This window comes from Notothenia rossii (genome assembly GCF_949606895.1).
Source record: "Notothenia rossii genome assembly, chromosome: 4".
NCBI classification, from domain to species: Eukaryota; Metazoa; Chordata; class Actinopteri; order Perciformes; family Nototheniidae; genus Notothenia; species Notothenia rossii.
Genome location: NC_136902.1, coordinates 14275774 through 14303385, shown reverse-complemented (window position 1 = coordinate 14303385; position 27612 = coordinate 14275774). Strand labels below are relative to the sequence as shown.

The 27612-nt window shown below is 39.3% G+C and overlaps 2 protein-coding genes across 3 annotated transcripts; one reads left to right on the top strand and one right to left on the bottom strand.

Annotated features, from left to right (window-relative positions):
- Positions 1–879: 879 nt before the first annotated feature.
- Positions 880–5967, bottom strand: prim1 (DNA primase subunit 1). The gene is made up of 13 exons (XM_079673442.1): positions 5711–5967; positions 4655–4812; positions 4458–4564; positions 3834–3907; positions 3609–3745; positions 3378–3436; positions 3107–3216; positions 2858–2949; positions 2365–2497; positions 2206–2275; positions 1997–2109; positions 1255–1353; positions 880–1167 (listed from the first exon to the last, which is right to left on the bottom strand). The coding sequence occupies exons 1-13, from the start codon at positions 5817–5819 to the stop codon at positions 1148–1150; spliced, it is 1281 nt and encodes a 426-aa protein (XP_079529568.1). The 5' UTR covers positions 5820–5967; the 3' UTR covers positions 880–1147.
- A 1712-nt stretch (positions 5968–7679) lies between these two features.
- Positions 7680–21806, top strand: LOC307036460 (rho-related GTP-binding protein Rho6-like). 2 transcript variants are annotated; one of them, XM_079676810.1, is made up of 6 exons: positions 7680–7812; positions 13392–13505; positions 14544–14631; positions 18886–18995; positions 19211–19345; positions 19490–21806. In XM_079676810.1, exons 1-6 carry the CDS (start codon positions 7693–7695, stop codon positions 19733–19735), a joined length of 813 nt encoding a protein of 270 aa, XP_079532936.1. In that variant the 5' UTR covers positions 7680–7692; the 3' UTR covers positions 19736–21806. The 2 variants fall into 2 exon arrangements, with proteins under 2 accessions (XP_079532936.1, XP_079532937.1); XM_079676811.1 differs by lacking the exon at positions 7680–7812 and having other exon boundaries at positions 13242–13505.
- The last annotated feature ends 5806 nt before the right edge of the window (positions 21807–27612 follow it).

The following is a 27612-nucleotide window of genomic DNA, read 5'->3' as shown; positions in this document are numbered from 1 at the left end:
CAATGTTTTTGGCTCTTCTGAGGACGCGGGAGGTGTAAATGTCCATCAGGGAGGGGAGAGGGCAGCCGATGATCCTCTGTGCTGCTTTTACAACTCTCTGGAGCCTCATCCTGTCGGCCTCAGTGCAGCTGGCGTACCACACTGTGATGCAGTATGTTAATAGGCTCTCGATGGTAGAGCGGTAGAAGGTCACCAGCAGCTTAGTGGCCAAGTTGTTCTTCCTGAGCACCCTCAGTAAGTGCAGACGCTGTTGGGCCTTCTTGATGACAGCTGTGGTGTTGTCCTTCCAGGAAAGGTTGTTGGTGATGAGGACGCCGAAGAACTTGAAGGTGTGGACCTTCTCCACACACTCGCCGTTAATGTAGAGGGGAGCGAGGTCGGTAGTATTCCTCCTGAACGATGATCTCTTTGGTTTTCGTGGGGTTCAGTGCCAGGTTGTTCTCTGAACACCACGCTGAGAGCTTCAGTACCTCAGTCCTGTAGGCCGACTCGTCTCCTCCTGAGATAAGCCACACCACAGTGAGTATCTTGATGATACTATGATTTTAAAAAAACTTCATTCATGTGTTTATATAATTATTCTTAGTAAATATTTTTGATTGTAATATTTCTGCGCTTTTGTAAACTTCTGAATGCAAGACCTTTATTTGTAATGGAGTATTTTTACTCTATCATATTGTTAATTCTTTATTCATGCTGTACTTACAGATATCACTGATGTAAACAAAGACAACATCTAAAATCAACAAACTTTACAGAACGGTTGAATAGTTTAATCTATAACAATATATACAAATATGTATAGGTGAAAATTGTTGGCAAAAATATTGCAAACCGTTCTCATTTAAAGTAAGGGTTAGGGTTAAGTAAAATACAAGATTTTGAAAAAGTTGAAATACCAAATTTATTTTCACAAATGACTGTACAATAGAAGAATATAGAACAAAGCAGACAAACAGCATAGCATTGGTAATGTAGTAGAAAAAACCTGTAGTAAGGAGATGTTCTTATGTGGAGGAAATGATTGTACATCAAAAAATAGAAACTTCCCAACCCAACACAGGACCGTTTGTATCGTCATCCATATTAGTGATCGGGAAATATTAACAATGTTTTGTCTGTATCACTTTCTGATCGTTGATCCAGTTCAAAAGTCTTTCTGAAGATCTAAAAGAACAGAAGAAGAAAATAATTACATGAAAGAACATACTTCATATAGAGACGCTAATTTAATCTAGGCAAAATAAAACTTACCACTCTTTTTAAGAAGTTCTCCTTTCCATGAGCGAGCCATCACATCCAGAAACTGATCAAAGCATTTCACATATTTCGCCAGGCTTGTTCTCTTGTAATCTGTCAAGAAAAGAAATCAGTGAGCTGCTAGTGAGGTTTTCACAAGGAGCTTTGAATGTCTCTTATTACACCTTATGACATTTCCGGGGAAAATGTTTTTTTTTTTTTTAAATCAACTTTCTTAAATGAAAAGTCCTCAGTCGCCTCCCTCTGTGTGCTGGGAGAGCAAACTGTTTCTGATTACAGGGCAAATGTGTTTCTTTCCGTTTTTATTTTAATTAGTTTTCACTTTTGGACTTTACAATGATCTGTAGTTATTTCACACAAGTTGAAAACAATGCTTTGCAGCCACAACTGGTTTCTAATTCTAGAAAAGTATTATACTAATAATATTTGAGTGGCCTAATAATTATCTGTGCGGGAATAACACATTTGAACATAACTAATAGATATGCAAACATTTAAAAAAGCTGGGCAGCATTTAAAATGTTGATTTTAAACATTATATATATATATATATTAAGCTGCGTTCTATTTGGTACAATCCTAATGATAATCATTATAAAAGACATGTCATGGTTGAATTGACCCTTTAGCTTTATTTTGAGCCAGGAAAAGCGAGCAAAATTACCCAGTGTTAGCCTGTAACTTAAAAAGGGATGGTCATTTGTGAAATCTACGATGAGTTATTTGAGAATCTCACCTCTGATCTTTCGAATCTCTGCTGCGTCCTTCTCGTTTTCCTTGTCATTTGTCTCCTCTGACTTCTCCTCCTCTTCGACTGTCCTGGGACGATCCAGCTCCTCACAGATCATACTAAAAAAAAAAAAAAAATAAATAAGTTATGATATAAGCTCTGACGATTTTCAATCACTGCAACAACAAAGCATGGGACAGTTCACTATCACTAACCTGATGGTGGGCACAGCAAAAGGATCAAAGGTTTCCAACTCTTTGAGGTCGATGGGAACAGAGATGCGGCCTGGCCAGAGTTCAAAAGGAAAGAATTACATTAAGACTGTCATTAATAAACATGCCATCTACATTAAATCACATTAGATCTAGGCTTACCTGTTTTGGGATGGACACTGAAGGGGCTCTTCAGCAAATGGTTCACTCCTTTACTGACGTTCACATCGAGCCGGGGGTAACAATACTGCAGCATGATCTCTTTCTCAAAGTGTTGGCCCTTTTTGGAAGTGCCCTTTAGAAAGAAAGATTACATTGTTGTGACTTTTTACAACAACCTCTATGGTGGTCATATTTGAAAAAACTAATCAAAGTCACGTTGTAATATGAAGAGACTGTATGTAATAAAAACTTAGGATAAGAAATATAATGTGGTCATTTATTTCTCCACCTTAATGACTCTAGGGTTTATCAAACATAAAATAAGCTACTCCATTTGCATAGTCTTGTCCTTGTAGAACACTGATCAAAACATTTTTAAATCATTGTGCTTTCGTGTGTAATTCATTCTAAGAAATGTCTCGTCTTCAATATGGCCCCTGAGTCCCTTTTACATTGATAGATTATGAGTTTAGTGACTAGTGAGCAGTATTACCTGTTTCCGTTCGGCTTGGTCCTTCAACAGCATCCAACGGTTCTCCGGTTTCCTCTCGTGCTGAAAGTCCTGCTGTAACTGTTTTCTTACATGTAAATGCTTGAGTTAAGGTCAGGTAAAGTTCTTTTCATAGTGTGTTGAACAAGAAGAGATCATACTCTCATGTTTGAATCACATTCGATTTGAGAGAAATAAAATGTGGTGTTTTCCATCAGCTATTGGCTCTACTGCATGTTCTGAAAAGGATATCTTCAGGTGTGAGTGCCAGCACTTTGTCCACAGATTCCTTACGACCCAGTATGTCCTGGTCCTGTAGCGCGTACAGGGGGAAGTATCGCTCCACCACCAACAAAGACTCTCTGCGGAAATCACAGGTAGAGACTTTCAAACAGCTGAAGCAACAACCTCAGTCAGAGGCAACAACCTCAATAACAGTCGGTGTAATTATACACAAAAAACACAACAGAAAAACTGTTACAGCCTCAAATTGACTTTACTGATAAAAGGATTGGCTTCTTACCTGATGAAGGGATGAATTGGATCTGAGAGCACTACTTTCTTCATCGTCTCATCACCTCCCTATAAAGACAGCAGTGAATAGAGCACACAATCTTGTGTTATTGACCCCCATGCCGATGCAAATATTTCAGAGATATGAGGGCGTGAAAGAGACAGACAGACACACTAAACCCAACTGCTCATAAATAAATCTGTCTTATTTATCTTATTAAAAGCCTAAAAATACTGTTACCTTAACCAGGCTGAGGTATTCAGCCACTGCGGAGCGTGCTGCTACCGAGAGCTTCCTGGCCGCTTCATCACACACCCAGCAATGCACTCCTCTTCTGCCAGAATAAACCCATAGCAGATGCTGGAAACCAAAGTCATCTAGAAGATCACATACATCAAAAAGTGTTAGACACCTGTTCTGCAGAAAATAGAAAATGAGACAAGACAAAATGAATGACAAACAAACCTCGAAGAGCTCTATCCAGGACGCGAATGGCGATGGTCATCAGGGTCCAACACTTGGGGCAAATCTCTGCAGCACTAAAAGGAGAGTTTGTGTTATCTCAGTAAGGGCTGTGCAATTATTCATATTTTAAATCGCAATTACGATCTTGGCCTGCCTTAATTACGAAAACAACATAATCGAAAAAAACGATTATTTTGCTTTGCTGGGTTGTGACAGTGCACTGCAACATATTCGATATAATTTTTTTGTATTTATCATATTAATATATGTTTAGTAAATTGTGGAAGTGCGCTCCAAAATATTTGTTGATCTTGTTTATTGGTATTCATTATTATTGATCTAAATGTATAATTTATTTTAGTATTGGTTTTTCAGTTGAATTATACATTCAGGGTAATCAACAGTTAAAAACGTACTGTTCAAATTATTATTTGTATTTGTTTTAAAGTTCAATAAATTGATGTTTTCAAAGTCAATGAATAATGGTATTTAATAATCGTGATATCAATTATTGACCAAAATAATCGTGATTAAGATTTTTGCCATAATCGAGCAGCCCTAATCTCAGTTATGTAACAGTCAAGATTTAATCATTTTAACAAATTAACCACAGAATCAATTTACCTGCAACAGCTTCTGACATCATCATAATCAGTCATATCGATATCAAACACCAGCTCCTTCTCCAGGGCCTGAAAGGTTCCTGACTTCACTGTGTTGTGCTGATTGGGCTGTGGGCGAAACATAATAAACTTTATCCATAACATATCTGCAGGGGCACAATAAACTAAGAATGCAAAAGAAGATAAATGCATTCTCACCCTGTGACTGTATATGGCCCCAATGTCGATCTTGTAAGGGTTCATCTTCTGTATCTCCTTCTCCAGCTCGCTCTGCGTGGTGAAGGACTGGTAGCGGACGTAGATGTCATCTTTGAGCGTGAAGGAGAACTCTCGATTCTGAAAGTAGTTCTTCTGCACTGAAGTTGTAGAAGAAAAAATATATATTGGTCCTGTATAGTCAGTGGTTCCCAACCTTTTTTGTCAGACATACGTAGGTCAGGGGAACTCATGTGTCAAACTACCTGGGAGATTCCAAATATGTTCATTTAAATCAACTTAAAACCAGATTTAATTTAACTATAAAAGATAGAAAGTGGAAATACAGTAACAGTGTTTACCATGTAACAAAAACACTCTCATACAACTATAATTTATTTGTACTTTGGAAAAGCACGTGCTGGTAGTGTAATACCTGTTTATCCATTACTTTTAGGTATTATTTTTGAACCATTTATCCTATATTTCCTTTAGTTAACTAATTCAATTGTTTGGACACTTGGAAACATTTTGTATTATGTGACACTTTCAGTCACATATTGTTCAGTTGTTATAGTAGCTGATTTATGTATTTTTTAAATAAAATTATTTTTTCAGATGAGATGAGCTACTACACTGTTTTTGTATGTACCCATAGAAAACTGCAGAAGCACACATGTGAGTACGCCATGTTGGGAATCATTGCCTCTTTTTCACATTTCAATTGCAACTGTTCTGATCTATAATTATCTTCTTGACTTTGCCTATATTTGTATTTCCTCTTACTGTGTTTATTGTAGCAGTCAAAAACATTTGTAGTTATTCAAATACTACTTTCCAATAAATATTATTCTCATTGTTGTGTTGCTTGCTCCTTGACTTTGCAATAGGAGGGCACACCATGCCGAACAAACAATATGCTTCATAATGTCATCAAAACCTGCCACTGAGCTCTCTAATTTAGCAAATAACAAAACATAAGTTAACAACATAATGAATTCATCTTGCTAATGTTATGTATTGCTAGCTTTCAGCGGGCTGTCTAATGATGACACTCACCTCCTCCATAGTTCAGCCAGCGGTAATACTGTGAGAAGGGGAACAGCCGTCGGTAGTACAGCGGCAATATGTCCGGCAGACAGGCCGAGTCATAATCTGAGGCCGGCATTACCTGACAGTGCAGTAACAGAATCGTTACAGTTGTAAAAATATGTTAAATTAACAGAAAGAAGCTAGCTTGCGGCCACTACAGACTGACAGTTCGGTGTGTTGTTTTACACTGAGAGTAGCGCGGGAAAAGACTCAAGGAAGAGAGAGGGAGCAAGCCAATGAGAACATTATTGCACAATGACGTCATCAAAAGCGGAAATAGTTTTTAAATGTTTTTTTTATTTGCAGCATCAAATATACTACCAAGGGAATGTAATGTCAAATGGATATGAGTAAATTGTATGTAAATACTTGCCGCGCTATAAATGATTATATCTGACTTTTTCAAAGCTTTATTTAACCTTGTAATGTGTGTCCTACAACGGAAGTGAAGGCGGAAGTGTCAACGTTCTGAGAGAGCATTATGGGATGGGTAGGCATTCGCATAGATATCTATGGGCATTTGACTCTACTGCAAGTCCTTTTTTATTTTTGTTTTGTTTTACCCATCAACCAATAAAAACGTAATTTCACTATTGGCTGAGTATTTGTGTATATATGTGTGTCACAAATAATATCCCTTGCAATGTAGTAATTTATATACTACACCTCTAGAGGGCAGTACCGTTTAAGGACAAATATTATAATACCCCATTCAAGGGATTGTGGGGGTCCTTTTCCTCATGGACTGAAAAATGATCAGTTGCTCTTTGGACTGTGGGCTGTGCATTACAGTATATATGATTTACGATCTAATTGTATTCATTTCGTCTCTATAGCTTTACTCTGTTGTCATTAAACCTCTCTATAATTGCCATGCACTGGCTCTGTCATTTTTGCCTTTATTACACACAACATGGATATTTGATAGAATGTAAATGGGAAGACCTTTTACACACAAACACTTGTATGTACAGTGCAGCTGCCATTTAAACATGCCTCACTTACAACTTAACTTGCAGTATGTGAAATGTAACTATGAAAACGTTAAGAAACAAAATAAATGTATTAACTTTTGCACATCAATATTTTTTGTGCACACCTTTCCAACCACGACCCGTCCATTCCTCTGCACTCCATTGAATCCAGTTGTTTCAGAAAGGTTGACATTGACCGTGAGTATTACCTTTCACCGTTGCAATTATCCAACTGTTATCATAGTATGCTACGGTATGGGAAAAACCTGTGAAGTTGATTAATGGTAATGAACTTCTCTGTCTTTGCAGCATCACTGAACTGTGCCACATTCAGGAGCAATTTATAGACAAGCATGCCAATACATTTCCACTTGATGATTGGACTTGTGTTTATGGTAATATTTTTTAGTCATATCCTGATTTACATAATGAAAAAGCTCTCAACCGCATCTTACTTGAATTATGCTAATTGTTTTTGTTGAAGGCCACAGGGGATGTGGTTAGTCCTTTCTTAGAAATGATTTGAAATGGATTTGGGATTAACAATGTCTGTTTCTACTGACGCTACAGCTGAATGTCAACAAGTTTGGTGCAAATAAATGTGCATTACATAAAGTAGCTGCTAACCTAAAATATAACTTTACTTCAGCTTTTATGTGGCTGATCATGCAAGTATGTAAGCGGACATCTCATAATGAGAGCTTATTGCAGTGGTGAAGGAATTGATCAGATTTTAAAGGTCCCATGTCATGCTTTAACGGTTATTACCCGTCCCCTTGTGTTATGAAGGTTTTTATGCATGTAAACGGTCTGCAGAGTCAAAAACCATCAAAGTACACCCTGTAGCGAGTAAAACTCTAACACAGTCTATGCTGCCCCAAAACGCCTCGTTGGAGATTTCTCATTTTCCATTGTTTACTTCCTGGGTACTCTGACGTGGGGATACCCAGAGGCCACACCCTCTGCCAGTCTTTCATGAAACAGAGCTTCACAAACCTTTCAGCGATTCATGCCGGATATGTACAGCGTAGGGCTGAAGAACGATGCTGTTCCTACTTTGTTTGGACCAGCGGGAGATTCGGGTATACACAACCTGTAAGTATTGATTGTTGTTTGTGTATTTATGATGTTTAAAACAAACAAGGTATCTGCCACGACTTTTTAAATGGGTATACGTTTTTCGGGCTGCTAAGTTGGGATCGCGGAGAAATGCTCTCCGCAGACCCATTCTCACAGCGTTATAAACCTTTTACTCAATATCAAGCCACACTTATTGTTTTTACTTCGGCTGTGAGTGTTTGTGTGTGCTCAGGATGAGTTTAGCTTGTTCTCGCTGTATCGCCGACCCGGAAGCCTGTCCGCAGCAGATCGCAGCAACGAGCCTTGCAACTTCCCGACCAATCAGAGCACACTGGGCTCACAGGGGGGGGCAGGAGCTCCAACAAGCCGTTTAGGACAGAGAGTGAATACCGGTGAATACACATACTTTACAGAGATGCTGTATGAGAGACCAATGTGAGTTTGGAAAATTGCACAGTATAAATCTATTTTAGTAGACCTCAACAATGGAATTATGATCAGTAGAAATGGCCATGACATGGGACCTTTAAGTATTTTGGAACACTGTTAAAAAAGTTGTGCATTTAAATGTTTTTTTGTAAAGTTTAAGTATAAACAACATTACATGACATTGCATTTAGTTGAAGCTTTTATCCAAAGCGACTTACAATAAGTGCATTCGACCAACAAGATACAAACTTGAAGAAAACAGAATCATATTAGTACATCAGCTTTAGATAAGCCAGTCCTTTATTAGTATATAAGAGCTTTGTTAGTCATTTTATTGCTCAAAGTGGAGTCGAAAGAGATGAGTTTTCAATCTGCGCCGGAAGATATGTAAAATTATATATTATTTGCCGCATAACGGCAAATGGGATTTCTTATAATTTGATTATTATTTCTGAATTAATGTAAAAGCATGTTTTTATTATTGATGTTCTTTGAGGTGGTGCTCATTTTTACTTTATTGATTATTATTTGCATTTGTTTTACTATTTTAGTTTGATTTATTAAACTATAATTTATGACTATATTGATTATGGACTATCCGTTATATTCTCCATTAAAGAGATCTTAATCCTAGTTTTTATTTAAAGCTGATAAATACAGGTATTTGAGTTCAAAGAACAGTATTTCCCTCTAGACAAAAACAGCACGCAATAAATGTAGGGTAGAGTTAGCTAAGGTGAAACTGATGGTGAAAATGTAATTTTCTGCAGAGTCTATAATAAATCTAGGTCAGCCTGTCTTCAGGTTGTCATAAACCACATTGGGCAGAATGAATGGGTCATCTCACTGAACACGAGGAGTCAAAGTTTTGGGAGAAAAAGGTCAACACATCTTCAGATGACCAAAGTGCGCCACCATCTGTCTCCTTTCATCAAGAAAACAATGTGGACACATAGGTCAGGACAAATTCTCTCAACTACAGTCTGAAGTGATCATGTGACCAATCATGGTGATCAACATTACTGATTTCTAAACAATACAAGTCCCATCGTCAGCAATAGCCCTATGGTATTGGTCTATATTTGATGGAAAGTTGGACAGTTTTCCAATGTTCTTGCTTTCCAAGAGTAGGATGGGAAGATTGATACCTTTTTATACCATTTATTATTGCTATTATTGAGTGCTATACTTCACTGGTTGTCAACTTCCTATTTTTATTTACATGTATTTTTGCCTCTTTCTAAAATGTTTGCACTTTCTCTATGATTGTAATAATTATTACTAAACTCAAAATGAAGCCAAGACTGATAGGATTTTCACCGGTTTTAAAGATAGTTGGGCATGATTTAACATTTCATTCGATACATGAAAAGTGAAACACGTTTTTACAAATCATCCTGAAGGACATGAACACTCAAAGCAAATGTCATGTCACTGTCTGCATCCGACCTTTCTTAAGATGTTTCTCTCAAATCTATAAATGTGAACATGAGTGCTAAAGAAAAAGTCAGAGTATCAACAAAGCCAATAAGATCCAGTCACTGGGGACTATGCATATCTTTATCTTTACACTGCAGAGCCACTGAAGATCCATAACTCTCTGTAAGGAAGTACATATTTACCAAATGTGTAACTTTAAAGGTCCCAGGTCATGGCCATTTCTACTGATCATAATTCCATTGTTGAGGTCTACTAAAATACATTTATATTGTGCAATTTTCCAAACTCAGATTGGTTTCTTATACAGCATCTCTGTATGTGTATTCACTCTCTGTCCTAAACGGTTTGTTGGAGCTCCTGCACCCCCCCCCTTCCCTGTGAGCCCGGTGGCCGTCTGCGAGACAGCGAAACCCAGCACGAAACCAGCCCGAACACAAACACACACCGACTCACAGCCTCGCCGCGTCCCGCCGTCTCAGGGAAGAGAAATCGGCGGAGCTGCAGCTGAGAAAAGATTGAGTGTGTGTGTGTGTGAGGAAGTTAATGTAACGGCTCCGCAGACTTAACGTAACGGCTCCACGGATTAGTCCATTTGGACCAATGGGTCCATTTGGGTATGGGCACGTCACTATACCCAGGAAGAAAACAATGGAAAAAGAGAAATCTCCAACGAGGCGTTCTGGGGCAGCATAGGCAGGTCTTTTCTGTGTTAGAGTTTTACTCGCTACAGGGTGTACTTTGAGGGTTTGTGACTTTGCAGACCGTTTACACACATAAAAAACTACATAACACACAAGGGGACGGGTAATAACCGGAAAAGCATGAAATGCAGCATGAGGGAGTGAAGCATTTAAATAGGTGTTAGCATGTGTGTGATGTACATGTGTGTAAGAGCACAAAGATATACATTTTTGAAGCAAGACAGTGAGGGACTATTCTCTTCAAACTAGGCAGCAGGTGCAATGCATATCCCCGTCCACAGTTTCACGCTGTACATGGCATCAAAGAGCCCTCTGTTGTTTCCATTTGTGTTTTGTACGACTAGCCACGCTCCACTTCATCTCCAAATGGCTCACACTCTTGAATCTCTGTTATACTTCAGATTGATGAAGCCATCTGTTGTCTGTTGTAGGTATAGACCCTGGACACCACACGTTGTTATATAAACATGTACACAAACTGTCATATGTTTCATGTAAAAAAATGGCATACATACAATACAATTTAAATAAACATTAGAGGGATTACCAATAACCCATTAATCAAAATGACATTTCACTGAAGCTTTGACCTCTGAACTGAGATAGGCTACTACAAGACTTTGAGGTCATGAAACTCCAAACACTTTTTTAAATCTACCGTTGATACTATGAGCACACCCTGTGACACAAGAAAGATAACAGATGACACACTTTCTGGAGACTTCTGGCCTTGTGACTATATATACTGCACACAGACTAAACAAGCATACATGGATATTTTAGACATTTAACCAGAGATAGGTTTTTACAAGAAGAGGACATGAGAGGAACAAAATCCTTCTTAATCCCCTTCACACTGTCATCCTTCCCTTAATGTTATCTTTAGAGAGCAAAGGGTGCAATGTTGTCCTCTGAAATAAAGTGAAGTAGAAGTATACAATGGACCTATTAAAGTGCAAGCGCCTTGACATTTAGTTAGTTTAGTTACTTTAAAAAAAACAAATGCTAAAAGGACTGATTGAATTACAAGTGAATCCCCTTTTTAATTCTTTATTTTTAAGCTACCCAACAGTAGCCTATACAATTATTAAAGCTGTTCCACCTTCAGCTGCAAGTACCTTATTGCATACATAATGATACTCCCTATATGATTCTGAAATGAGCATGATCCTACCCAATGAGTGTAGCCTTTATTTAATCAGGTGAAAATCCCATTGAGATCAACAATCTCTTTTTCAAGGGAGACCTGCAGCACGTTGGTTACACATAAAAACAACACAAAACAAAAAGGATATCAATACAACATAATCACAGGGGTATCTAATAACCAGGGTTCTCAAGTTTTGAACAGAGTTCAGAGTGAGATTTTGGCAGCGGTGTTTGGTACTCCAACTTCTGGCTCCCCTCAAAGTTCCCATGAAGCCCTCTGTACCGCGTCCGCGAATGTCAACGGGGGGGGGGGGGTGAAGCCCTTTGTATCGCGAATGTCAACGGGGGGGGGGGGGGGGGGGGGGGGGGGGGGGTGCTAGTGGGGTGCACGCGTCTCAAACAAGCCTAGTTTGTTTACAAAATTGCGGCGCAACTTGGTGGGCGGTACCCTGGAAATAAATCTCTGCGTGAGAAATACAAGGTGTGGCGTGTGAGCGTGTGAATGGAGTGAAATGCGTGTGTCTCACGCCAAATGCGTGAGACTTGAGAGCTCCGTAATAACATTTAATCTATCGGAGCTTTAAAATTATGCAAGGGAACCAAAATGCTCAGTTTCCAAAAAAATTGCATAGTGTTCCAAGAGGAGCAGCACACATAAAAGCTTTAGTACCTAAAACAGTCCTAGCACTTGGCACATGTAATAAAAACACGTCTCAGGCAATAGCCACTTGCCACTCTCTGTGAGATCAAAGAGCATATAAATTGGCAACATGGCTTTATAGATAAACATGTACCAATGACTGAGCCTCCGTACAGTTAGTGAAGGCAGACCTGCCCTGGCATACAGGGTACAGTGATGAGTAATTGCTTTACAGTTAGTAACAAATCTCAGAGCACTGTGATAGGCGGCATCTAACTTTTCCAGGCAATGGGCAGGTGCATTCATATAGATCAAATCACCATAGTCCAGCAGGTAAAAAGGTCACAGAGACTAGCCTTTCCCTGGCCTCAAGCGAGAAACAGGACTTGTTTCTGAAAAAGAAACCTAGTCTAACCCTCAGCTTTTTAAGCAGATTAATGACCTGAAGTTTAAAAGACAATCATCAAGCCATATGGTATTTATAACAGGTAACCACTTCTAGTACTTGTCCTTGCAGTAACAATATCCAAAGCAGTCTCTATCTTTTTTGCTTTTGAAAAAATCATTACCTTGGTTTTCTCAACATTTAAAAGAAGCTTAAGCTCAGCGAGCTGAGTCTGAATAACGTTAAAAACAGCCTGTAATTTAACACCAGCCTCCTTAAATGAGGGACCTGCACAATACATCACGGTATCATGCGCATAAAAATGTAAAGTAGCTGCGTGCTTTTACTTTGAGTAGTTTGAGTATATTGTAATGCTGATACTGCACTTTTACCACAGTAAAATGTTGAATTCCGGGATTTATTTTTAACTGAGTATTTATACACACTGTGGTAAAACTAATATAACTTAAATATCTGAGTAATTCTCTCACGTCCTGATAGTATGACATAAGAGTTGTATGCTGGTTTAGGTGATGCATTGAGGGAACATCAGTATTTCTTACATCCCTGCCAAGGCTCTGCAGCCCACCATCCACCATTACAACCAGATAGAAGAGAGACCTCGTGCACTGCTCCCCCCCTCCCTCCCTCGGCTCGCGCACTGCGCTTATTGGTTGGCGCGACAATATAAAGTTCCGCAGTGTTTCCCTCACTGACTGATTTACTGCCTGAGGAAGAAGAGGAGCAGAGCTGCCTTTAACTGAAAGGATTTACCAAACTTCACTGGTGTTATTATTACCTGTGTGACTTTTGTTTGAGTCTGCTCGTGTTATTGTTCTGCACCATGAAGGAAAGAAGACTCACGCAGCCGTGTCTCGCGAGGTGTAAGCTCGTGCTGGTCGGGGACGTCCAATGCGGTAAAACAGCGATGTTACAAGTGCTGGCCAAGGACTGCTACCCAGAGGTATGGAGAGACAGCCTTTAGACAGAACAAAGTTATTTTTCTGATATTATTTTAAATCACACTACAGTCACTGGTGCTTTAGTATTTTTTACAGTGCTAAATAAAAACCTTTCATATTGGGAATGACACTCTTGTTAGGGATTTCAGGTATATGTTTAAACACTGATATTTTAATTATTTTAAAATGATATACCTCTTTATTATTATAGTTCTTTATGCTGCAACAACCATATTTTCCATCTGGTGATTAATGAAGGCTTCTTTTATCTAACCTCTCATATTATATTTGGGACATAGCTCTTATAAAATATGTCCAAAGTTATTTTATGTATTCATCCTGATATTATTTTTCAATCACACTACTGTCCCTTTACCACACATCATTGTCTTAATTTAATGCAAACTTTGATATTTAAAAAATAATTACATTATTTTTGTATACATCTTTATTGTTAACTTCCTCTATTCTGTGACATATTTTCCATTTGGCCATCAATATAAGCTTATCATATCTTATTTTATTTAATCTTATCATATTATATTCATCAATCCCCCAAGGGGCTACATAACCCATATAGTAGGCTATAATGGGATTAACAGTCATTGTGTAGTGAAGGATATTTGACTGAAGGATATATTTTCATTGGATTAGTATTTTTGACAGTGCTACATTAAAAGCTTTCGTCGTGGAAATGGTATTACTAAGAGACTTCAGGTCATACATGTAAACACTGCTTAGTCTATCAATTTAATTAACAGAAATGTTAATAACTGCTCAATAACCCAAACTATTGTTTTTAGACATTAAAAAAATAATACAAGCTTCACACATGAAGATCTTACCTTTTTTATTTTAAATAAATATATATTTCATAAATGTTTCTGCTGGTCCAACTCAGAAAATGGACAGCTAATAACCTTGACATCTTCATTTTGTTGGCCTTTTATACTCTAAATAAATAATAATTTTGTTAGATTTGTATGTGAATTTGTGGTAAATAATCCTTAAACCTCTTTCTCTTTATTTTCCATTTCTAGACCTACGTCCCCACTGTGTTTGAGAACTACACCTCCTGTCTGGATATTGAAGATCAGCGTGTTGAGCTCAGCCTCTGGGACACATCAGGTGAGGATTACGCCCTGATTGTTCTTCCTGATAACCCTAGTTTAATAAAACTAGCAAAGAACAAGGCCATGTTCCCATCTCCCCACTATCTTTGATTCACTGTCAAGTCAACATTTTTCCCAATGTTTAGTGTTTGTTGAGCAAAACTGAGAAGTTTCACTGTATTCATGGGATTATTTGTGAAACTTGTTTATCCTCCTAACATCAACACAGTCAGCATGGAGTCGGGTAACGACTGTAAATGAAGCTGAGTCTCCATCATTGTTTTACATACAATGTGTTTTCTGTTTACCCAGACATCACTATCTGCCAATCCTGTTTTGATGCAGTTAAGCCGCTTTTCACTCTTGTGAAATCTATTAAGATCTTCCTTGGTGGATTGCTGCAGCCAATGAACAACAGGCCTGGTTGAGAAGCTGGGGCCCAAAATCCACAGCATTGAATGAAAAAACATACATTAAAATAACATTAAAATACAAATCCCCTTCAATCAAATACACTTTGTGCCCAAGTTTAAGAAATATAACAAAGCTATTAACACTAATGTAAATCTCTAAGGCTACCAAGTTCACTCCAGTTTACTGGATGGATACAGTTTACTTTTTTTATTTTATTATTTATTTATTTAAAAGAAAATTATTATTACTAAAACTTATATATTTTTGTATTGTTTTTTCAATTGAATTATACTTAACGTTCAGGGTAATCAACTGTTAAAAACATACTACAGATTTTTTTTTACAATAAATTGATGTTGTCAAAGTAAATGGATAATCATTTTTAATAATCGTGATATCAATTATTGACCCAAATAATCGAGATTAGGATTTTTGCCATAATCGAGCAGCCCTAGCTCTAGTTTGTATTCATGGTAATAAAACAGTTTCTAACACTATTCATCTGCTCTTGTTTAACCTATATATAATACTTACTTTTAAAACCAACTTTCTCAGGCAGAACATGAACATTGTCCCTTGACCAAAAGAATGATCAGCAACAATCGTTCAAGTCTTTTTATTAAGTAAACATAAGTTTTATAATGGGAGTATTTGCTGCTTTTCTCTGCTTTTGTTCAATTGTGAACTTGACAAATGATTAACGAGATGTATGGAACAAGGTATTGAAATGACAGTGTGCATTTCTTCCCAATTTCCAAACTGTTTATGTTAAAAAGTTCCCTCCAAAGGTCACACTAACAATCTGCTATAATCTTAGTTACAGCCTTAATGCATACAGTTGAGAGAACCATTACTGCTCTACTGATATAATGACCGTACACATACAGAGAGAGATTATGTCATTAGGATCAACAAGAAATCCACTCCAGTATAGATTCATTTCATAACACATTGGCTGAGGCATTGTGCTCAGAGGAAGTGAGGCGCTGCCAGTTGGCCCGCAGAGGGGTTGTTACACAGGGGAGAGGGGGATGCCTCGTGCGTGCAGGGGGTGGAAGTGCGTGCGTGCGTGTGTGTGTGTGTGTGTGTGTGTGTGTGTGTGTGTGTGTGTGTGTGTGTGTGTGTGTGTGTGTGTGTGTGTGTGTGTGTGTGTGTGTGTGTGTGTGTGTGTGTGTGTGTGTGTGTGTGTGTGTGTGTGTGTGTGTGTGTGTGTGTGTGTGTGTGTGTGTGTGTGTGTGTGTGTGTGTGTGTGTGTGTGTGTGTGTGTGTGTGTGTGTGTGTGTGTGTGTGGCACAGTCAGTGTGAACAGAAGGCACAAGTGAGGGGGACTGAGAGAAAAGATATGCATGACCTCCTCACTGCCTTATGGTGTGTGCCGCCTAAAAAAAAGGTCTTATGTAACTAATCCAGCTCTGAACTAATGTGGGATTGTTTGTTTATCTCCCACGGAGTAAAAACTTTCTGGACAGTCACCCTTTCCAGAGAAATCATTGCATAAGACCTATTTACTTTTTCAACACGCACAAACACAAATCCAGGCTCTCTTTATGTATTTTACGTTCTATTCTCTGTCTTTATTATCTTTATCTATTCATTTGCTAACAACACAGTCCAAGTACAGTCCAAAACACACACATATATTCACTTTATAATCACATAAGAAATAGAAAAGCAGCAAATCCTATTTTTTTTTTTTTTATAGGATTCTTTATTGGATCAGTTTTTGTTGATTACGTTGTCAGTTCAGCTCTTTGCCTGAATTTAAATAGCTTTTAATATATTTATTTTATGCACCAAACACAAGGTCAAATGAATTGTAAATAGAAAGCCTAAAAGGGTCAAATAGATCTTATAGAAGCAAAAGGTAGGGCATGTTTTGGCATTTTTGTTTAAAAAGTTGCATTATACTTTTTGGGGTTTTTCCTTTTCCTGTAGAGTTTAGTTTCATCATTATGTAACACTTGCGCTTCTATTGGCTACCGCTCCATCATGTTGTGCGTGGTGGGCTTAGGGGCGGGACATCGCAAAGAGTCATCTTAAAAAGTCAATTAATGTCCTGCTAATTGACTTGTTTTCTAAGCAACAACACCTATGTTCAAGTTGTCTCATTTTGATCAAATATGATCGTTCATATACAAGTTTTTATGTGAGAAGAGATGTTTCTCCTCAATTCTACGAGTACCAGCACACGCTTTCTCACAGTAAAAAAAAAACGTCTCAAAGAAACATTTGTTGCATCTTTTATCAAAAGGAATAGTCCAACCAATTCGCTTTCTTTGAGAGTAGAGAGGGCTGTGTGTGTGTGTGTGTGTGTGTGTGTGTGTGTGTGTGTGTGTGTGTGTGTGTGTGTGTGTGTGTGTGTGTGTGTGTGTGTGTGTGTGTGTGTGTGTGTGTGTGTGTGTGTGTGTGTGTGTGTGTGTGTGTGTGTGTGTGTGTGTGTGTGTGTGTGTGTGTGTGTGTGTGTGTGTGTGTGTGTGTGTGTGTGTGTTCTTTCTCAAGCCTTACATCACTCTGTATAGTTATGAGACGGGGGCTTTGATTCCCCTTAAAGGCGAGTTATTGATAGATTGTGGTCGTAGAAGTCGTCCTACTTTGCAGATTGAAGTCAAATATTCCCGCAGACCTGAAGGGCTTTTTGAATTAAAGTGCTTTGTGTTCTTAAAATATTTTCATTAATGTCTCAGCAGAGATTACTTAGTTCCGGTAGCTTATCTATTCCTGGTGTAATTATATCCTGCTTTTATTTGCAAGGGAAGCTTCGGTTGCACATCTAGCCCCTGAGGACAGGGGTAGGAAATGAAATCTTAGCGTTGGTGTGTGGGGGAGTGATTAGGTGGCAGAGGGAAGACAATAGAGAGCGGACATCCTGTCGGTCTGTTTTTAGAACAAGAGCCTTCCTGAGAGTTAAAGGAAGACTCTACATATAGCTCTGCCGTTTGTGGGAAGGTGAGGGAAATGTGTTTCCTGCACAGCATATTTCAGATTCTTGTACCTGAGGTGTTGTGTGTGTGTGTAAATATGAGTCAGCAATCTGGGAAAACGATATGTTGGAGGTGATTAACAGTTAATGATATCATTTTGTACACACGCACGCACGCACGCACGCACGCACGCACGCACACACACACACAAAAAAATACAAGTACACACAATGGTTATAGTCTTAATGAACCGTTAGAGAAGTAGATTAATATCTTGAGTTATACGTGACATTGCTTTCTGGCTGTATTACAACACATTTTCCCTTGACATTTTCTTTACTGTTAAACAGCTGTTTCCTTCTGTGTCTTGTCTTTGTGCAACGCTAAGCTAACCAGCTGTTTGCTTTGAACACTTTTCAATCTGTCTTTTATTAACAATACCTGAAGGGGACTTCATTCGACAGACATAGATGAACATAGTCTGTATTTTGGAACTTTATCTGATACTGTGTATCAGTAAGCCAAAGTCAAATCTTGGAAAGTGTATCCTAAAGTATGGTGATCATTTTGTTCCATGAGACATCTGGTGTTTATTTTGACTCAAACAAAGTTTGGTAGATAAAGTTTGGTTTCCGATAATGGAAAGATGTGATTGGTACAGAGTTTCACTGACTGTGAGTAATTTGACTGCACTGGAAAAACCTGGTCAGTGGGAAGGCGTCAAGCTCAGTCAAGTGTTTGCTCTTTTATCAGTTTGGCAGGCTGCTATGTTATTCATTATATTATTTGTACTGTGTGAAAGTGAGGAGGATGATTGTGATAAAACGTTATGAAAGTGTCAAAGTTAATTTTCAAAGTGCTGACTGCCCAGCTCCTAAATCACATGGTAATAAACTTGTATGTGAGGACATTGCTAAGTGTGTGTTGTCTCACAGGTTCTCCTTACTACGACAACGTCAGACCGCTCTGCTACAGCGACTCCGATGCAGTGCTCTTATGCTTCGACATCAGCCGACCAGACACAGTAGACAGTGCGCTAAAGAAGGTATTAATCTTATTTATATTATAAACTGTTATAAACTAAAGTAAAGGTTTCAAGATAGTAAACATCAATCACATAAACATATATCCATCCTGAAAAGGACCAAGGACTACTTGAATGTTGGACACTGTTGGCGTACACATGTATATTTTCCCGAAGTATATTTAAAAAGCTTTCCAGTGACAGTGTTTTGACGCCTGTTCCTCTTCTCCTCGCAGTGGAAAGCAGAGATCCAGGACTTCTGCCCGAGCACACGGATCCTCCTAATAGGCTGTAAGACAGACCTGCGCACAGACGTGTGCACACGTATGGAGCTGTCCAATCAGAAACAATCTCCCGTCTCACATGAACAGGTTTGTCCCATGACTTCTGTTTCTTCCTCTCTGCGTCTTATTTAGGATTCTGTCTCGTGTGTAGACTGGGTAGTCGTGGCGGAATCCCCCTTTGTGTTACTTTTCCAGAGTTTAAATGTGTTTTTGTTTGTTTTTACATCATAGGGTTCGTCTTTAGCTAAGCAGCTTGGAGCAGAGACGTACCTGGAGTGCTCCGCCTTCACATCGGAGAAGAGCATCCACAGTGTTTTCCGTACAGCGGCTCTGGCCTGCGTGAACAAACTGCAGCCGGCCAACAAACCCAGCCCCATCCGCCGCCTCTCCAAGAGACTCCTCCACCTGCCCAGCAAGGCAGAGCTGCTCTCCTCCACCTTCAGCAAGGACAAGTCCAAGAGCTGCTGCATCATGTGAAGCCTGCTGAGGGGAGAAAAGACAGAAAAGGTGGTGTGCAGGGAAAAGAGAGCAATGATTTCTACACAGCAGCTCTCCCGTCAACCACTCCACTCTCTCTCTGTTCAACTCCGACACTGGACTCTGATCATGACATATCACCAGCTCACAGTGCAGGGAGGGTTACAAATGTTTGATATTGAAAATAATTCTGATCTATTAAATGCACCTGACCAAAGGGAGCATAGCAGCCACTTCAAGACCTCTCAGAGTCCCCTCCTGAGAGCTTAAATTAGGTCAGTGCCTCCTCTTTCCAAAGTGCTTGTAAGCACTGCATTTTATTGCATTACTCTGATGAGAGCCATTTTAAATTCTGGTAGCGGTGCCCTTTTCCATCCATTTAATTTTCTGAATGTCTTTTAAGGTCAGGATGTTAGCTGGTTGAAGAGATCAAATGTTAAATCTGACCGTGACAGGAAGTTGTATCTACAGAAATGCGGCTCTGGGATTTAAAAACGGGAATTATTCCCTCACTGGCTGACCCCTCTGTATTTCTTTTGGAAATGAAAGCTGACAGTGAAGGTAAAAGGGGGAGAGAAGGGAGGGATTTGGCAAAGCAGAGTGTTCGTCAGTAAAGGCAGTCAGAGGACGAACTGAGAGCACGTCTGAAGGAGCGCAGTGTGACTCGGCACTCGCATGAGAGTCGACGGGTGAACATGATGTGACAGAACCGAAACAAATCGTGGGCCATGTAAAGAGCATGCTTTCTCAGTCAATATACACGTGGCTCATTTTGTCCATTTAAGTGCTGCTTAATGGATACCAGCTTTTGTTCCAGCAAAAAGTGTTTACTGGACTTTAAAAGATGAAGCATAAAAAATTTCTGTTTTACACAATGCCAAACTGTTTTTGTACCAAAAGGAGTATTAGACATCTTGTTTTTGTAATCCTTTGCCTCCCAGATTATTTAGAAAATGTCCTCAACAGCTTTGAACAGCTAAATGTTCATCCAAGATCTCCTCGTCATAAATAAACCATTAGGATTATTCTATTAAAAACGGATTATTAAAGTAAAAGCTTTGAGATTAACTTCAATGGAGTGTTTACTGATAATTATGTCAAATAAAAAAAGTTTGACAATATCCCAAGCTTGTGCCACAGACCCTATTTCAGACACCTAACCAAAATCCAATTGACTTTGAGATGAAGGAACTGGAAGTGCAACAATGCTAATTTAATCCTGTGCTAGCTGCATCAACAATAAATGTCCCCGAGATGACGTGGAGAAGGTTAACTTGAATCACACAAACAGGCTGGTCCTGGTTTCTTCCCTTCCTTTTTTATGCTATCAATTCTTTTTTATTTCTAACTTCCCCTAAAATGTATTCCTGACATTTTCCATGTTGAAAAGCTTTTTTTCTGGATGTTTCTTCTTGCTTCTGGCTGTCTTTTTTTGTAGCTGTTGATGTTGTTTTTACTGGAGTCTTCTGGCATTAGCGGGCTGTTGACAGCTCGGCTAATGGAGGGCTTGATGATTTGTTGGTCCTTTCTCTTTATACATCCATGGTCCGCACCGAGGAACCCCCAACACTGGAGCTTTACGTGTTGCCTGGCAACAGTGTGAGCAAGGGGCAGGCGTTTGTGACACGGAGAGGGAGGGATGCTCTCCCAGAGGGCGCCTCACCTTTTTATTTGTAGCATTAGACGGAAGCCACTGCAAAGGAGGCTGATGGACATTTCACAGAGTGGGAGGCCTGCTCCAGATCTCCATGTGCTTTTAAACACCCCATGCTGGTGCATTGTGGGAAACATGTAGTCTGAAACATGTCTCTGTAGCTTCAGTTGGTATCGAATATAAAGTCGTCATTTCAGTGTTTCTCTCTTGCTAATTTTCTGAAGGAAAGACTTGTTTTGTTGTACATGTCCTTCCTAATAAAACTGTTTATTATGAATCCCTAAAATGAATGTTACTGAAGCAAAACAACGTGTGTGTCAAGTTGCCTTTTATGGCTTTAAATTATTGGCTGAGTTCTGTATTTGTTATTGTCATACTTCTTTAAATCTTTATTTAAATAAATATGTCCAAAGTTCATTTACCAGTCAGTGTTTGTTTATTTCTGCTTTAAAACCATTAGTAAGGCATAAGAACGTTGATGGATGTACTGGTCACTGTTTTTGATTAAATACACACTTAGTAGTGTTGCACCTTTTTAGATTTTAAGAAATATTCTCAGATATAATAATTTGTAGTAAATAGACACAAATTCAACCTCCAAAAATATTATTTCCACCAAGTTTAATGAAGATCACACCAGCAGTTCTCAACAAACCAAAGGGAAAACCACCTTTTTGGTAAAGGTTATTCATTTTATGTTAAAGGTCCCATGTCATGCTTTTCCGGTTATTACCCGTCCCCTTGTGAGTTATGCAGCTTTTTATGCATGTAAACGGTCTGCAGAGTCACAAGCCCTCAAAGTACACCCTGTCCAAATGGACCAATCCGTGGAGCTGTTACGTTACGTCCGCGGAGCCGTTACGTTAAGTCCGTGGATTGGTCCAAATGGAACAATCCGCTGACTTCCTCACACACACACACACACACACACACACACACACACACACACACACACACACACACACACACACACACACACACACACACACACCATAGACTGTATATATGACACACACTCAATCTTTTCTCAGCTGCAGCTCCACCGATTTCTCCTCCCTGAGACGGTGGGACGCGGCAAGGCTGTGAGTCGGTGTGTGAGTAAACGCACAAACTCCCAGCCAGGCTGCGGGTGTCGGGCTGGTTTCGGGCTGGGTTTCGCTGTGTCTCGCTGTGTCTCGCTGTCTCGCTGTCTCGCAGACGGCCACTGGGCTCATAGGGAGGGAGGGGGGGCAGGAGCTCCAACAAGCCGTTTAAGACAGAGTGAATACACATACTATACAGAGATGCTGTATGAGAAACCAATGTAAGTTTGGAAAGTTGCACAATATAAATCTATTCTAGTAGACCTCAACAATGGAATTATGATCAGTAGAAATGGCCATGACATGGGACCTTTAACTTACATGTCACTGTTTATTGCTGAATTAAATCCATTAGAAATGTTTTCTATATTCAGAAATATACATTATGGGGAAATAGTATAAGAACAAATATATGTATCTACACATTCTTTTGACTTCATGCAAGATATCCAACATTTGAAAGGGCAGCTTTGTCTGTACCCTTTCTGTCCGTTTAAAGCAGTTTCATTTAGTTATTGCCCCAACAAAATGTTCCAAGCAGCTCTTTTCATGCAGATGAAGTAAAGGACCTGTATCAAATAAGAACTTGAGATTATTAAAGTGACCTTAACAAATTCAAGGCTTCATGAGTGAGACTGATAGCTTGGCAGCACATTGTCTATTTTGTCTTAATAAAGAATGATAATATAAACATTTCTCAGGTCAGGGTCACAGTAGATCACTTCACCCTAATAATACAGATAACATATATGTTTTGTTCCCAGATAACGTAGTAAGAATGTCTGCATATTTGTATAAAATGAAATGCAGTCGGGAGACATCAAAGTGAACTTTTTTGTTCAGTCCCTGTGGTCCGTGTGGCCTACAATTAGATGATGACGGCAGCTACACACAGTGTGGTGCCAAAACAAGCCCGTGGATGTTATACCACTGAAGCATGAACGCAGCCTTAAGGGATCCACCCTCCCCCCAACACACACACACACACACACACACACACACACACACACACACACACACACACACACACACACACACACACACACACACACACACACACACACACACACACACACACACACACACACACACACACACACACACCACTGCCAAATGTATGCAATATGTGACATACATGATTAGTTTTGAAAACTTGCCACTTTGTATTATTCTGTTTGGAAAAAAGAGAGTGAATTGTTGTTGAATGACTAAATAGTCGTAAATAATTCATTAAGTTTGTGGGAAAAGTCTAATAACTTACTAAATTGTGTTGTCTGAGCTTAAGCATCTCCCAATATGGGTTATAACATTCAGCTGGCAGAAGTCACTTCAATTAACTCAACAAATATATTTTTAAAGATTCAGAGCTAAAAGTTGAAGAAAGTCGAAGTAATTTGAGTACTATACTTAGGAGAAACAATAGGAAACAAGCCATCTAAACTTGGATTTCCGATTGCCATTTTGCATCCAATTGAATGGTTTATTGGCAAGTTTTAATGATACCTTTCATCTAAGTCAGGGGCGTCAAACTCAATTTCATCGCGGGCCACATTCGCATAAAGGTTGCACTCAAAGGTCCGGTTGTAACTATATAAATATATAATATATATATAAAATAATGTATTATATTACATTATTGCCTCTGAATTGGATTATTATCGGATAGGATAGTAATTAACTACGTCTGAAAGCAGAAGTCCAGGGCAAATAATTGCAAGTCTCTTCAGTGCGCATGTCACAAAACGAGATGCATTGTGGGACAGGCAGTTTATGGGCAACCTGCTTCTGTAAAGTGGCATGCAATCATATAATAAACATATTATATTCGTTGCAAGCTCTTGCAGGGCCACATATAAAATGAAGTTGCAGGCCAGATTTGGCCCCCGGGCCGTGAGTTTGAGACCCCTGATCTAAGTGCTTTTATTTTTAAACAGATAATTGGCTTGGATTTGCTGTTTCCATGCGGACAGCAGCCATGTTGCAGGATGTTGTTTTGCCACGCAGTCCAACAGAGATGGGTGTGTTTTAGTAGGAAAGTGACATCAGTGCATACCACAGATTAACCCAAACACAAAAGCAAGGTTGATGTTTGTTAACAGAACATGTGGAACATATAATTGCTACTGTTTGCGTGGTGTAACCCATAACTTTGTAATGCTAATTTGAACAAAGTATGCCAACAAGAATGTGAGTTTTTCCTCTTCTCTCCAGAGCAGTTATATTTTCTCTTTCCCTTTATTGTGTCACCAGCCATTCTCCATGATCTCCATCACTGTATTTGTTTAGTCTTTCCCCCGACTGATATCGGCTCTTATCGGGGTCTCCGTGGCTGCGTCCTGCTGTCAGCCCGCTGATAGGACATGGATGAAGTAGCTGAATGTTTGCCATTCCTGAACTATTACACACAGGATGCAGCAGTGCCTGATGACCTCCATATCAATTTATTTTTGTACAATATTAGAAAAATAAATTGTGAGACTATATTCTGCATCTCAGATTTATTCCATCTCTTGTCTGCTCCAACTTCGATTTCCTGGAAATGTACCAGAGGTTTAATCGTCTTTTGGATAAATCCGGCTGCCAGCCTGTCTGTCTACAACACTCCTCTCTGTTATCTTGTTCTCCAGTTTCTATCACGCAGAATACATACACACAATTATCAAAAGTAGTCCTATGTACATGACATTTCGCAGTAAATCTGATTAATGTCATATTGAGCCTGTCATTCACAGCATGTTGCACCAAGGAGTGATTTAAGAGCACGATTATAGCATTGCTTTCTTTGGTCAAAAAACGCACCATTGTGTTCAAGCACTGTTACATTTTATTATATTACTGGTTTCGAGTAACTTTACTCTACTGATGTTTTACAGTATCACTGCTCTACTGTAATCATATTCTTAGCTAACCAGCTACTGGCTGTGTTTCCATATTTGCGAGAAAGACAGTAAATGTGTGAAACTTGCACTTCTATATTGTTTTTATTTTGGTGATTACATGTTAAAGGATTGCGTATTTGTTTGGGTGTACTGTATATTTGCTCTTTTATTTTAAAGTGTTCATAAAGAAAATACAAAATCCAAAAGAAACAGGTGACTGCACTGCTGATTTATTGATAGAATTGCCTCCATGTCCAGGTGCATTTCTAGAAAACTACCCATGCTTGAAAATAGATTTGTACAGGCCAACAAAGACATATGTATGACACTGACATAGTTGATGTAAAGTAATGAACAGGTCAGCAGCAAGTGATCTGTGCAGGGTTGACATGTGTCCCTTCCTCCCCTGATGGATAGGGGCCTGCAGATGAGACGGTGAGACGGCTGAAGATCAGGATCAGGAGGGAGGAAGATTTAGGGAAGAGCGCTGCCATCTGAAACCCTCTCAGGGAGTCAGAGAAAATGGTTGCAGTGCAGCGTGGCTCATTACCACATAAGCGCATCATCTATCAGACATGGCAGCACACACACACACACACACACACACACACACACACACACACACACACACACACACACACACACACACACACACACACACACACACACACACACACACACACACACACACACACACACACACACACACACACACATGATGCAAGCTCACACACACTTGCACAATCCACCTATCAGACATCTCCAGCAGCACCGCAGCGGCAGGGAAAGGAAGCAAAGGGCTGAGGAGAGGATGGGGGTTTGCAGAGCTACGCTGCCTGGTTACTGATGAGCTATCTGCAGACTGACATATAGGTTACATTCCCTTATATGCCCGAGCACACACACACACACACACACACACACACACACACACACACACACACACACACGCACGCACGCACGCACGCACGCACGCACGCACGCACGCACGCACACACACACACACACATACACACACACACACACACACACACACACACACACACACACAAACACTCTGCCTCAGCTGCTCTGACAGTGTCATAACTCCTGTCTCTGGATAGAAAATGGGGTTGTATGTCAAAGGCTCAGCTGGGTGAGTGTGAGAACGCCCGAGCATTCTTCAGTGTCTTATATGAGCATCTGCCTCTCTGTACAGCAGGCGTTTCCCCACATAGTGTTTCTGTATCAATTCTCAACCTCCAGTATAATGTGTGTACTTTAAAGGAATTGTTTGAATAATATGCGAATTATGTGTATTTGGCTTCTTGCAGAGAATTAGAAGAGGAGATTGATACCACTCTCACGTGTGTATGGTGTATTTGAAGCTACAGCCAGCAGTTGGTTGGCTTTGAATAAAGATTGGAAAACCAAGAAAAAAAAATAGCAAGGTTCGGTCGAAAGGAGATAAAATAAACCTACCAGCACCTTTAAAGCTCACAAATAAACAATTGATATGTTGTTTTTTTATTTAATGGAAGAGGTGAAATAAAAAAGACACATTGTGGTTTAACAGGGAGTTATGTGCCACACTATTTCTCGGCTTACTGAGCTTCAGAGGTGCTGGTCGGTGGATTTTATGATGACATTTTTGTATTGTATTCACATATTAATGCATTCTTACAGGTCTCATCTTTAGGCAAGGAGTGCTAGACTTTGTTACATCTCTCTGTATGTGTCAGCTGATGACACTTAGCTTTTTGGAGTATTTTTGATGCATTGATGCAAACGACAACCCAATATCAAATGCAATGTTTCTATCCTATGTTTAACTATACGTTTAAATAGTTACATGGAGATAGTGTCTGTGCAGCCTAGCTTTTTGCTTCTGAAATTGATTTTCAGGTGAATCTACACGTCTTACAATATGTAAACGTAATCTAGGGCAGTCCAACTCATGATTGAGCAAACATGTGCATCACCTTGTTTCAGTAACTGTTTTGTCCCTCGATACCCTGAAGAAGATTGTCATATTTGTGCTTCATGTGGCTACAAGTGGGCAACTGTTTTGAGGTGTTTTTTACCCCTTTGACAAGCATGCTGTTTCCCTCCTTTTTCCAATATGTGTGCTAAGTGAACCAGCTGCTGAAGCTTTAGATACAAGAGGTATTGATCTCCTTAGCTTACTCTTTTTAAAACAATTAAACATATTTCTCAATATTTCAAACTAAACCTCTAGATGACAAGCTGTCTTGGAATATTCACATACTATTTTTTAGCATG